Here is a 14441-nt window from a genome sequence, read left to right as displayed (position 1 = left end):
TCCTGGGGAGGAGGTTGGAGGCAGAAATGAAGGTGGGCAGTGCGGAGTAGGCAGAATGGGCCATATAGTGGGACATAGGATTGCAGTGGTGCTGGCACCTCATAATTTTGGTGTTGTTTGGCATGACACATTTAAATTGTGATGGCTGGTTAATGTATTGATAGCATGCTTCATCATTCTACCTATTTACAGTGACGCATGACATCAGATTGTGCCATAAACATGGGAGAATCAAAGTCTTGCTCTTTCTTGAAGCATATTTGAGCGACTTTGGACTAACGTATGCTTTGTAGCACAGAATGCCACGGCTGGGCCACAAGGTTTTCATATGCCTGTAATACAAATGTATAAAAATTCTCTGTAGTCTGCAATACAGCTCAAAGGGCAGCTGATTTAGACGTGCTTGAGTGTTAAGGTCAGGAGATCACATTCCATAGGTTACTAGATGAAAGCGCTTGAAGAGGGTGTAGCATAAATATTTGATTCATATAGAAGGGATTGGTGCAAATCCTTTTGTCCCTTCTCCAAAGATGTTCTGTAGGCAAAGCACCGTTAGGAGAAAAAAAACAGCAAACAACAGAAAACTTGTAACTTCTTTGTGCTAGAGAAAGTAGGACAGTAACATAGTGTGTTATTGTTGAATTTCACTAAAATTCTTCTCATGGGTACACCGTCTTCAAAAACAGCTAAGAGAACTAATGTTTTTAAATGTAAAATGACTAATAATGCATGGGCTCTTGAAGTTGGGTTTAACATTGTATGCAAACATTGCCAGCTGGTGGGGATCTTTCTGGATAAATAAGAACTATATTTGTACAAGAAGCCTTGAATTATGTATTTCAGATGCATCCTGATTAGCATAAGCCATTCACTTTGCAAAAGAATAGCAAGAATCCCAGAAGTGTAGATAATTTAATAGTTCTTTTGTTCTCTTTATCCTGTCTTTCATCAGCAGACTGACCAATCTTTTTGTTTATTTAGAAATAAGGTTGCATTGCTTTACTGCCACGTTTTTCTAACCATGACATGAAATCAAGAATTTGCAGCCCCCAAATTCTCAAGACATAAATGCTTCTCCCTCTTCTATCCCTTCCTTTTGTCTCCAGTTGAGTGTAATGTGATATTTTTTTTTTCTTGAGGAGGGGTGTTGGTGGTGGGTTTTTTGATGGAACAACTTGCACCATTTAACTCTGTATAGCACCCAGCACAATGATGTCTTGGTCCATGGCTGGGGCTCACTGTCACTACAATGAATGAACAGCTGAAGTAAAATTTCAGCTTGTTAAAGGCTTTATTTTCTTAGTGTGGAGCAAAATCTGATGTAGGTTTAGGTTGTTGCCATATTACTGTATATACAGAGATAAGTCTTTAATTCTAGAATTATCAACAGTCCAAGTGTATGCTAATGTATAAATACTTTTAGCTGTGAATAATTTATCTGTTCATACCCCTCTTGGGGCAGAACTCTGTTTTGCAGTTCTTGCTTCATTCTTACTGACAGCTTTTAAAGAGCTGCAGAACTGTAAGCCGATGGAAAGACAAAGCCCAATATAAGGAAGTTCTTACATGTTAAGAGTTTATATTAAACTAAAACCTGGCTCCAAATACCTGTAAATTACGAGATTCTCCGTTCAGTGCAGAATATGGTGTGTGTTAGGTTCTGTTCTGAATTAAAAAGAAAACTATGACCTTGTTCTTGGCAAAAGGTTCTTGGATTATTAGATGTTCTGACTTTGGGGTGAAGTGAAAATGCTTTCAGAATGAAGTAAGATGCCTGTTTTCCCGCATCTAACTTGTTGCATATTCCCGTATTTCCAGGTATCTTCAGACAAGAAGACTTTTGAAGAAGTCTTCTCAAAGGTTTCCTAATCGAAACAGCCTTATGGATTATTTTTTTTTTCTCCTTGCTATTGTGGACGATATAGTGGGAGTGGAATGTTCTTGGTTGCCAATATTTGCTGCTAGGTATCCCCCTTCCATGGAGACCAAATGTTTATAATAGTGTGAGAACAGCCATTCTTGGTGATTTGCAATAAGCTTGAAGGCTCTCTTTCTCCTCTTCTATCCACTGAAATACAAGAGAGGACTTGGATCTCTTGGTTCTTCATAGAAGTGTTCCAAATTGCCTATTGCTGGGGTTATAAAGTTTCAGGAAGCACTAGAGGATTTGTCAAAATGATTTAGTCCATTGTGTTGAATCTGGGCCACAACCGATTTCTGTAAGCTCATTTTCTGCTTTCAGGAATTCTTTGCCTGTCTTACTTTCTGATGAGTGGTTACTTTCTGGATTAGACTTTCATCTACCTCTTGTGCCTGATCTTCTCTCTGTATGTGCCCCATATATGGCATCATCATATTGTAGCTTTAAATCATTGTCTTTATGAAAGAACAGGCACATAGCTGCCCTATGAGTCCAGTTTGGCTGCAGGAGCTTCTTAGTTGTTAAACCCTTTCAGACAGGAGAGAGTGTATGCCCAAACAGCTCTGGAATGCAGTGCCGGCCACAGGAAGAATTGCATACTGCAGCCTCCATGCTACAGCCATACCTTCAGCTTTTGCAAAAGTATTTGGTTCATGCTCTGACCAGATCTGATGCTGAAATTGTATCCATGTGAAAATACTGTACTGTATGGAGAACTCTAAAGTCAGCAAATATCCAAATCTTGCACATTACTTGGCTCTCCAGAGTGGCCTTGAAATGTAATCTTCAAGACAGAAAAAAAAATCTCAGCAACTTTGGGCAATAATAATGTAAAGGAGCTCCTAGGAGCAATTAATTTTTAAATATGCAATACAATATTTGTCTTGTTTGCCTGCTATGCCTGTAAGTGAAAGGAGTTCTTCAGGATTGATTAAATTTGTGTTTACCTAGACACTTGGATGTAATTTTTTAAGTAAGAATATATTTGAAACTTACCTGTGTATAAATGGCCATTCAGGGCAAACCAGACATTTGATGTAAGCGGGAGATTGGTGAATGAATAGGAATAGGTGAATGAATAGGAATGGAAAAGAAAAAGTCATGAACAAAACAAAAAACTGAGAACAAAATAAAAAGGCCTGTGGAAACAGAGTTCTCAAAGCCTTAAAATGATGTCTTAGTAGAGTCGTGGTTATATGAGGTGCTTAGCTTAAGTGAAGGAAGAACGTGTGTTGGAGTCCCCTGTAGCGCCTGGGGATCATGGGTTGTGGTCATCCTTCATGATGGTTGTTCGATGTGTCATGCTTTGTTGTGAGCAGCTCCTGTATTGCTAGGTTGGCACTGGAAAAGTGAGTGCTCTCTCCTGTTTCTACTAGCTGAGTCGTCTCATATTTTACTGGCATGCAGTCTGCATTCTTGGTCCTGCAGAAGGATTTCAGAGATAAATGCTGCCATTCATACTTGTTGCTTTTTACGTTCTCATCCTCTCTCAGAATGACTGTTGTCTAGTTTGGTTGTGTCTAAGCTTAAAATAACCTTTTTTTTTTTTTAAATACTAAATACTTGAAAAATCTTTGGGAGTTTGGAGAGGTCTTTGGTCATTTTCCTTGATAACTACTGTTGGACTATATAAGGTTCATCAGTATTGATTAGAATATAGAACCGAGACTTTGTGTAAACCATAAAAAAGTTCACTGAGCTAATAAAATTGGTTTTTAAAGGCCTTGCTATTATTTATATTAGCAAAGCACTTACAGTGTCTAATTGTAGACCAGGATGTTGTTGAGCAGTTCTCTCATATGAATGTCTACAAATTAAGCCAATTTAAGTTTTTGTTTAATGAATTAATTAGCATTTGTAAGACCTTGTCTAAGAGTTGTATCACAGTAATGTTTGTTTGCTTTAAAATGCTTTGTGTCTCTACACAACTTGTTTTTTAAAAGAATTACTTAATCTCTTAGGATTATTTACTGTAACCCTGAAGGAAAGTAATTCCACATTTCAGTGACTTTGTTCACTTCAGGGTTTGGTGGACTTTTCCTGCTGTTCTAATTTGGGTGGTTCTGTGTCCAGCTGAAACAAATCTTAGTGCTTCATACTAGGGTTAGCCCATCTTGTTGTGGGGCTTGGGAAAAACAGGGTGGGAAAACATATCTTCTTAGTTTTCCCATTGTCTTTTTGAAAAGAAACAAAGCTGAAACCTCCTCCATATTTCTGGAGACACAGAACATAAAACCAGTGTAAGATAGCCTGCGGAGGTGCGCAAGGAATTGGTAATCTGTAGTTTACTGAAATAATCACAACCAAATGCTGAAATTCGTATTGGATAAAAACAAAATTGAGACTTTTTTACTGCAGAATGATAAAGGTTGAAGAGACTGAGAGTAGTTATGTAGTGTATTCCACCCTTCCTTGGGGTAAGATCAAGGAACTGTAGAGAGCAGGCAGAAAGAGTACTCCAAAGTTGAAAAAAAAACAGCTTTTGCTGTTGCCAAGTTGGCATCAGGTGTGGAGCACTCGGATCTTGTTTAAAAAAGGAAAAAGTAATAAAAAAATCTTAGCATCCACGGGGGAAGAGTGGATTTACCACCTGGCAAAAGACCAGTGCATTTCTGATTTGGGGAAGAAGGGATGGCAAGAGCAAATTTGTATGGAAGACCACTGGCCCCATCCCAAACTGCTCAGGTGGCATTTTGAAGGGATGTTTCCATGGAGCAACCTCAAAAGGCCGAAATGGAGATCAGGGCCCACGATGGTGCCTGTGGGAGGCAGGCGGTTCTATGTGTTGCCTTGCGAGGCACAGGATAGCAGGTTTTCCAGCCCAAGTGAGGCCCTAGCAGTCACGTCCCTTCCCTGTTCCTCAGGCAGTGGAGAGCTCAATGCATTTCCTGCTGCAAGCACTGCTGGCATTGACTGCAGCTCTGAATGAGAGCTGGGACAAGGTTAATTATGTTGGATTTGTGCTTAAGGAGCAATGTGTTACCTGTGGTTTCTGTGCATTCAGTGAAGTTCATTTTGGCACATCTCAGTGCTTAAGTGGCATAAGATTGGGGTGTGTTATTAGTTGCTGACACTGCACCATCAAAACACGAACATGCAGATTTCCTTTGTTAGGGGAATATCGTGTAGCTCTAACTTTTTGTTTCTGCAGCTGCTAGGGATACCTTGCAGAAGTATTTTCTCCAGCTGTAGAAGATACTCGGAAAGTTCCCCTGCCTTCTGCTTGCACAAGTTCTGGGATACCTACATCCCGGATCAAAACCATTTAGGCAGGATCTATGCTTCACATATTTGCTGCTCCAGTCATTATGGAAAGTCTTTCTAGCAGTGATGAAGTTTGTATTAGCAAGGAAGAAGTTTTGCTGGTATGGTTTACACAAGGTTTCCTACGTGATATACCCCAAAACAATTATTTCCTAGTGTAACTGCATCTGCTTTAGAGCGGTTGCTGGAATAGTTACATTGAAAGAAATCAATTCCCTGAGTGACATAGTTGTGGCAACAAAAACATACATGTAGGCCAGGACTCAGCCAATCAACACTATGCTAAAACAAATGTAGTAATATCTTCCTCCCAGTGTGGTGGTGAGGCTTAATTAATCATCTTACAAGTAATTAAAGGTTTTTACAAGGTGCACATGAAAAACCCAGGTGGTTATGATAAAAGAACAACACCAAAACCACTTTTATAACATACTTGCTTTCTGAAAGTTTGTTGGTCTGGATCTTCTGTTGGGTTTTACTTTAAAAAAAAAAAAAAGCAGATCCATCTTTTTAACCCATGCTCCCCATTGAGATCACAAAATGGGCTTGCTTCATGGAATTGGGTTGTCCCAGTACTGCATTAGGTTTGTTCCCTTCCGTGAGCCACAGCATCTCAGACTGAGCATTGCCAGCTCTGTTAGGCTGACTGATAACTGATAAGTTAACTGTATTTTAACTGTTTCTTTTTATAAAGAAAAAAAAAAAGCAGCCCTTTGAAAAAAGGAGGGCCCGTGCCTGCTTGCTGTCCATATTCTGTGACTCGTCCTGTTAAATTCTGTAAAACTGGTTTGTGAAATAAGAAGAGCTCCTCCATATGGGGGCTTAAAATAGTTTAAGTTGTGGTAATGCTAGAAAAAAGCCAGAAAATTCCATGCTAAAGTTAGGCCATAGTGATTGTTTTCTTCTCTACACCCTTCTCCACCTGCGGTTTTTATTTGTGTCAACTTATGATATAAATTTTCAGGATGTCACAACTGACATATGAGGAAAAACTACCTTAAGGTGGCATAAAACGGATATATCTGTTTGGGGAATGTACTTCCATTGTTTGCAGGACTTAAGCTTTTAGGCTTGAATTTTGACTTTATTTTTAATATAGATGGTGATTCTAATCCTTTTTTTATCTCACCAGCAATTAAAACAGCCTGATCCTATCGGTAGGGACAAATGATGCACTGTCAACATTTTGCTCCCTTCTGATAATGCACATGAAACTGGTTTGTGTGTTTGAAGATTACATTTTACTCTCACATGGTTTTCATTATCTGAGAGCCCCAAGGAGAGGCCTGGACTAAATCAGTGAAGGAATGGAGAAACCACACAATGCAATGAAAATGGTGCTGAGGCATACTTGGGATAGTTGTGGGACAGGGGCTGCTGACGACAGAAGCAGGGCGCTGCCTGAGTGCTAGCAGCAGCAAGAAATGGAGCATTCTTAAAACACAAAACAAAACTTGATGTTGAATTAAAATTGCGGCTTGGGTTTACAACAATTCCCCAATTCTACAAGGATAATTACTGGAAATCTGTGAAGTTTGAAGCAGATGAATCTTGCTCCGTATGTGCTGGGAGGCAGTCCTCTGAAATGAGACCTGATGTGACTAAACCTGTGTAAGCTTGATCTGGTTTTATCAAGAAGACATCTAAAAGGTGAGACCTTGGCCTTTATGAAGTTAGTAGCAGAGCTCCGATCGTCTATGCTGGAATTAGTGTTTCATTAAATATGCAGAAATTGCAATACATGCCACTAAAGGGTTGTCTCTCTGCAGATGTGTGAGTAGTGCTTGGCAGGGCTGCATAACAGTTTAAGTAACTGAATGGTGTGATGTATTCATGTAGAAATATTCCCTATAAAAACAGCTGGATGAATATACCTAGACTGGTTTTGCTGTTAGACCAGTATATTCAGAATAAATCCTCCTGCCCCTCTGACTTTTGAAATTTTATGGAGGAACTTGAAATTCCATAGCATTCTTATCAAAATGCTTAAAAGCCATGAAGCATTCCTATTTATACCAGGCTCTGTAAGCATTTGTTCTTCTCTTTTTTTTTTTTTTTCCTTTGTAATATAAAACCTAAATTATGTTGGTGAAGATTATAGGTACTTCCCTGTGAAGAAACTGATACTTTATAGTGAGGGAGCCATAATTCAAAGGTCAAGTAAGGTCTTTTCAGTTTTTTCCTTAGAGATGTTATTTAGAGGGGATCTTCTGTGTTGATGTCTTGACTTATTATCTCAAGCCAGACCAAGCGACTTGCTGCTTTTTCTTCAGGCCTGCCAGCCTTTCTTGTGCTGTTCTGTGCCCAAATCCCAATACCATGAGCATTTGAGGAGAATGGTTAGTGGCTCTCGGCAAGGCAGTCTAGTCCTTGCTGAAGGTGGACTTGGTTTGGCCCAGAGAGTTGTTAGAACCGTGATCAATCTTCGGGTGTTCTGATGGCCTCTTATTATAATTGCCTGATGATCTAATGTAAGGGGTATGCATATCATTTGCACCCCTCCAGGTGACATTGTTCTTGTTTTTAGTTAAAAGAAGGAAGTTTTTCTTGTTTGCCTAGTGACTCTGTCCTTCTGGTATGAAGATGAGTAATGTTGGCACTGCTCCATGCACCTGCTCAGTGCCACCCTCCAAGATCACCTGAGCCACAGTCAGCAGATCTAGGCAAGCAGGGATGGGATGGTTGAATGAAAGCTGGGGAAGTGCTTATGGTTGGGAGTCTGAAACCCACTTTTGGTTAGGAGCGGGTGCTAAAATTCGTTGGGATTCGTTGTGTGCCGCCTTGCAGGTTTGGGTGTTGGCGCCAGACGTTGGGAACCTTTATTCTCAAGGACTATCCTGGTGTGTATTCTCTCCCTTCCTCTTCCTTGGGTAGGGCTGAAATGAAATGAAGAGCATGCAGTGATAACCTGCACTATTCATTAAATAATTTTGGACCTCGCCCTTGTGAGTCTGGTGCTCCTAGCCACTTCAAAGTGAGTGTGTGTGCAGAATAGCCATGTTTCCAGTGGTCTTATAGACACTCACGTTAAGCGAATTTTGCAGGATCTGGCAGTCAGCCTGCTGGGTTTTGCGTAGGCCATGTAGCAAAGGCATATTTCTATTAAACAGTGGGTGACTCAGCATGTGAGCTGGTCTCTGCGATTGCCCAGGGACTTCACAGCCAGTCCTTTCTATGCTATCTCTGTTTCGTGTTCCCCTCCTCTATTACAGTGTGCAGGTATATCTGAAGATAACTCAGCACCTAAAAAACCAACTTAAGACTTCACCTAACTGATAGCGTCCCATCACCTGTTGCCAGCCAGGATAAATGGTATCACGTGTACATCTTTTAAGAATTACTAGCTAAGAATTACTTCGCAAAATTTACTGCTTGAGTTTGAAGTCTGTCACTGTCACTGGATTGTTTTGTGTATGAGTGACACAGAATTTAGTAGTAAAACTGAAAGTGCTTAACTGTACTCCAGCCCTTTTGAGGTGGTGAACCTGTTCCCATCCCACCTGATGCGTAAGCTAATTAGCTTCTTGGCTAAGCAGTAATTCTGGGCAAGTATGTACAGGCTGTCCTCACAGGGACTCTTGCATTCCTCTTAGTTTCACAAGCTAAAGAAAGATGCTTCTCTTCGCTTGTGAGGTTATTATTGCTCCATGCAGGTTAATTGAGCTATAGCATTATAGCCACTCATCAAACAGTGGTGAGTAGCTCACTTGTCTAAGCTTGTTTATTTTTATAATGCTGAAAAATATTTGCATGCTGTACAGAAATGTGCTGCTTTGGTTCCTTACAGCCTGGCAGTTATTATCATTTTAAATTCTTCATTAATCTTTCTTCCTCACAAGGGACTGGCAAGGTTCCTGTGCATAATTACATGATGTTTAAGACAGAAGCTTCAGCTACTGGGTTGTTACCCAATGCCCTCCAAACATGGGTCTTTTCTTCCTTAAATAGTACCTACACCCTTTTATGCCCATTCTTGATCTCAGCATGGTTACGTGCAACACTATTTGCAATTCCTGTGTTAGTTCTACCAGTTCTAGACTCTGATGTTTCACTCAAGAACATACAGATATAAAGTTACCATGAATAATTTCAGACTGGAAGTTAGAATAAGGTAGTAAGATGATAGAGCTATGATGCTCAAGAACAAACTGCAAAATCGGTTCAGCCTGGGAAATCTACCTCACAGTGGTTCCTTGGAACAGAATTGGTCTAAAATTGAATTTTCCACTTGAAAAGCAAGGTGTTTCTAGGCTTTGTGGTTATGAAGAGTGCACCATCCAATCCATAAGCCAGTACAGTTTTGCAGAGTTGTTGGTAGTCCGAATTCAGCCCTATCCATCGTAATAGATTTATGCTAAACCCCCAAATATGTCTGTTTAAAATGTCTACAGAACCTATTCCAATTTCCTTCCAGCTCTATCATAACAACTTTTCCAGTGCACCTCACTAATTTCCATCTTTGGCACACTGAAAACTGAAATTGCTGGAAGAGCCTAACACAAATAGAATTTGGTGTCCAAATAAATAACACATGGGCTTCAGTACCGATTGTACTGTTCATTTTTGTGTTTCATTACATAAAGAAGTTAACTCACTGGTTCTGCCATGAGTTTCCAGCTCGCTCAGAAAGCAGATTCCAGTAATGCTGCCACCCAAGTTAGTTGCACAAGATTTTCTTTGTTAATTAAAAGGAATGGGATAAAACTCAAAAAAATAGGCTTAATGCGAACAGTTGGTGTTTAAAGAAAGAGGATTTGTTGGCCAGAATATCTTCATATTGTATCTCAGTCCATCTTTTGTTTTGGATTTCCAGGCTGATTCCTAGTTTACATCCACACTAAAATTAGTAGTATTCAGTTCCAGCAAATACTTTCAGTGTGAACTGTGCCCTCCGTTCATTGGATCAGCAGAATAAGCTTGTATTGCTGTGAAGCTGAACTCTGTGTGTGAAATGGTTGCATACAGAATTACTTCCTTGAACGTTTGAAGGAGTTAAACATGCACAGATTGAATTTGTCTGTTCAGAAAATCTTTAAGGCAGAGAGGCAAAATCTCAAGCTGGGTTGTATCTTTGTATTAAAAAAATAAACACACACCCCCCACCTTAGATTTTTCCAGTTGAGACAAAAGAAATCTTTGGGTGGAAAGGCAGCATCATATTGCATAATAAAAGCCTTTTTATGCTCTAATAAAAAGGGTTGCTTAGGGCAACTTTGGAAAAAAAAAAAAGTCAGTGATGATGCTGCTGTGATGGGGACAAGGAATCCTTAACTTCTGTTGTGCAACACTGGGAAAAGAGGCTAGAAATTGCTCTAGTTATCTGCTGTCTTAATGCCTGGTTTAAAGGTTCTTTACTGCATATTTGCTGGCAGCTGTTTTCAATATATCCTTCTCGAGCTAAGTCACCAGTTAAGAATTTGACATTAGATGTTTTTTTCAACCACCATCTTGAAGTACCATACCACACAACACAGTCTTGTTCCCTGGTTAGATATTGTTCATGTGCCTTGAAATTGCTGTTGACACCTCAAGTATTTAACTTGCAGATCTGAGATAATTTTTGTTGGGTGTGGATGTGTGCCATAATAAGACAGAGACAGAAGTATCCACGTCTGCATTCCTTCACTACATCTGTTCACTTTATTTTTTGCAGTATTGCAGGAAATTAAGTTAAATTATACATCTCAATGAATATTTTTAATTTCACTAGTTCTGTTTTGATTGCCTGCCCTTAAAGTATAAGCACACCAAACGCACAAGTATGTTCCACTTCTTTTGCGTCATTTGCCTTTTTCTTTAGGACACCTTCAGTAGTAGATTTAACTGCTTCTTGAGTAACACGCCTAAATACACACTTCTCTATGTTCTCCTGATTTTCCCCTCAATGGTTAAATTTTCTTTAGTGCTTTATATTCTGAAAGGGAAAAGTAACGTAATTAAAGAATGTTTTGGGAATTAGAGCCGTGCTCTGCGATATATTTCTGGCATATACTTTGTCAGTGTCCTTTTCTTCCCCTCACTTTCCCAGCCTGTAAAATAAAGCTAATATTCATATACTGATCATTCTCACAGTCATTTCTGAGGCATAATTTGTTGAAGTTTGTAAAGCATTTAACCATGTCACCTTTCATCAAATGATTTCTGCTGATACAGTTTGAAATGTACAGCACCACTGGAAAAGGAGCCATAAGCACAGGGTATCATCATCTGCGCTGCAGCTTTCATTCTTAGCAAAAAATAAAACAATGGAGTTAAAGAATTAGCGGGTTTTAATCACTGTTTCACTTGGAGGCACAGATGGGACAGAGTATTACTTGGCAACATTTAATCTTGGAGCAGAAATTGTCATGATTAAAGCAGCAGCTGGAGTAGATTGCTAGGGACAGGGGGGTTCATTCATCCTAAAGGGATCAAAATTGTTGGACTCTGGGAGAAAACAAGAAGCTACAAAAGAAAAATCTGAAATATGGGCCAAGGTTTATTATTTCTAGGGTCTCATCTGCTGATTAAAATGATGTTTTCAATGCTTTCCTCAGAATTATTTTGGAAGCGAGGAGAGTATCAAGTGATCTGGCCTACTGAAGAGGAGACTGAAGCCATCTCTGAGTGGAGATTTTGGACTTGCGGGAGGAAGGCTCTGTGTGTCCCCCCATGTGGCAGAACTGCTCCTCCTTACCAAGGAAGTCAAAGTGAAGGAAATAGGTATGTGCCACTTCACATAGGATTTCAGAAGAATCATGTTCCAGGCCAGTTAACAGGGCCTGAATTCCTAGTTTGGCAAGGAAGCCTGGAATGAGGTGGATTTTGACTTTCTCTTCATTAACGTTTGCAGGAGGGTTCTGTCTGCCTGATGCGTTGAGGCCTTGTGTTACAGGGGTAGACTCCTGCGGTAGGCTAGCCTGAGGGAGGAAACTGGGTGGTTGTGGAGACACAGAACAAAGCAGACCCTTCAGGTCTCCCGACTCCTGTGGTCCATCGCTGGTTCTGCCATGGAACAAGCTGTTGGGAGCAAGTTACCTTTTGCTAAGGGACAGTGTTATGCAGAAAAAAGGTTTCAAAATAAAGTGCTAGAATACCAACGTGCGTTCTGCTGTCAGGGCAGAGCCACAGCTTAGCCAACAAGTAAAGCATACTCTCTGTTCTGAACTGTTCTAGCTCAAAAGTAGCTCTGCTTTTAGTTAAATGTCTCAAAGGTATCATTAATTTTGGGTATTTCAGCTCATGCAAGGCCAATGGGCTTGAGTTTCCATGACAAATTCCTGACTCTACTGGGAGCCTGAGTGAAGTGTAATCACTGTTGGTCACTGACTTAATCTGTACTTAGGATGTGCTTGACATTGGCTCTTTGTGTTTCTCTCATTGGTATACAGTGTTTTTTCCTGCCACTCAGAGGTCTTTTTCTGTTTCTTAGATCAGACAACTCTTTTTCCTCCCCTCGCATTTGCATGCATTCAGCTGATGATATTTAGATGTTGAGGATTTGGTTGCCTTTGTATAGCAGGAAGTTACAGAGTCCTCACTTGCACCAGTACGCAGTGTTTTCTGCAGCAGGGAGACTGGGTGCTGATCTCACTCTGGGTATTTCATAACTCTGAAAACCTGCTGGCTAACAAGGTATTCATGAATTGCTTTAAACGATCTAAGCTAAGAGATTTCTTTTCTTTGAACTATACACTATCTCAATGGGCCTCTCTTTTTTTTAATTTTCTTTTTTTCTTTTCCCGCCTTAAAACGGACAAATCGCTATTTCACCCTTTAATCCTTGTCTGCCTGGAAATATGGGAAGTGTATTTCACTGTTGGTAGCCCTAAGTGTAAAGCAAACAGGTCTTAGGCATTTTTACCATCGTCCTGTGAATTATAGGTCTCCTTTCTGCCTGAAAGCAGCCTTGCTGTCTGAGGTATTCGGCATGCATCCCTACAGCTTGCAGTTGATTGATATTCCTATAAACTTGCAAGTCACCTTTCATCACCTTTCGAGGCTTTGCCCCCTGGCATGCAAGTCCTTCTTAGGTCAAGGGCCTTAATGACCCCCATTGTTATGGGAACCTTTGGTAATCTAACCTGCTTTTTTTCTGTATTTCAAGCCATTGCTCTTAAATGTCTCTTGCTTGATCCACTCAGGCGCTAATAACCGTGTCTCCTTTCCTTAGGTCAAGGGCAGCTTTTACATTCCACCCAAAAGGCACCACAGTTTGAGATGAGGAATTCAGAAGAGCAAGCAGCTACGACAGTTTTACAGCGCCTGCTGCAGGAGCAGCTCAGATACGGAAACCCAAATGACAACCGTAACCTTCTTGCCTTACACCAGCAAGCCACAGGAAATGCCCCCCCTTTCAACAGCACTGGGAGTCCAGCATCTCAGAACGAAGGGCTGAGCTCCCAGGACCACCAGCTTGTGACTCATGCTGCCCGTCAGGAGCCCCAGGGCCAGGAGATACAGGTGGACAACAGCATCATGGAGAAGCAGCTGTCCCCGCGACTTCAGAACAGCGAGGATCTTCCGACCTATGAGGAAGCCAAAGTCCAGTCACAGTATTTCAGGGGCCAGCCGCATGCTAGTGTCGGGGCAGCGTTTTATGTAACGGGGGTCACCAACCAAAAGATGAGGACTGAAGGGCGGCCCACGGTTCAGCGGGTGAGCCCAGGGAAGGTCCACCAGGATGAAGGACTTAAGGACCTCAAGCAAGGGCACGTCCGCTCCTTGAGCGAGAGGCTGATGCAGCTGTCCTTGGCCACCAGCGGTGTCAAGGCCCACGCGCCTGTCACGAGCGCGCCGCTCTCCCCCCTCTCTCCGCTTTCCCCTCAGCAGTCCAGCGACCCTTATAAAAATTCTGGCTCCAATGAGTTCTACAAGAACTCAGTGCAGTCCCCTTCCCAGCCCAACATGAAAGGAATGGAGCAGCGGGGTCCTCCTCCAGAGTATCCTTACAAAAATGTGTCCACCCCGCCTATGAACTGCAAACCTCAGGACTCAGGACATTTCTATAGTGAGCATCGCATGAGCCAGCAGGGAAGATCTGATGGGCCTATGATGAGGTATCAACATCCCCCTGAGTATGGGTCAGTCAGGTAAGCAAGATCTTAAAACAAACCCCATGACAGCCACGTAAGGAAAGAGTATAAAACTCGGTCTCCATTGGCCTCACTCCCGAGGCAGGTTTTCCTTCAGCGAAGGTCCCATCTTTATTATGTGAGATGACATACTGTGTTCAGCTACAGACTGTGTCTGGAAGGACTGTAGCTTACCTAGACAG

At 41.2% G+C, this 14441-nt stretch overlaps 1 protein-coding gene across 5 annotated transcripts in view; it reads left to right on the top strand.

Annotated features, from left to right (window-relative positions):
• Nucleotides 1-14441, top strand: part of AMOT (angiomotin) — a 62134-nt gene that overhangs the window by 15082 nt on the left and 32611 nt on the right. For 3 of the 5 annotated variants that reach the window (XM_072876625.1, XM_072876624.1, XM_072876623.1), the window contains 2 exons: nt 11722-11887; nt 13338-14256. In XM_072876625.1, the coding sequence (XP_072732726.1) occupies nt 13385-14256 (872 nt within the window). In that variant the 5' untranslated portion in view covers nt 11722-11887; nt 13338-13384. Of the gene's footprint in view, nt 1-6582; nt 6836-11721; nt 11888-13337; nt 14257-14441 lie in introns of those variants that run through there. The other 2 variants (XM_072876626.1, XM_072876627.1) reach the window with 2 other exon arrangements.

This window comes from Ciconia boyciana, chromosome 12 (genome assembly GCF_034638445.1).
Source record: "Ciconia boyciana chromosome 12, ASM3463844v1, whole genome shotgun sequence".
Taxonomy (NCBI): Eukaryota; Metazoa; Chordata; class Aves; order Ciconiiformes; family Ciconiidae; genus Ciconia; species Ciconia boyciana.
This window is presented reverse-complemented; position numbering and strand designations above follow the sequence as displayed.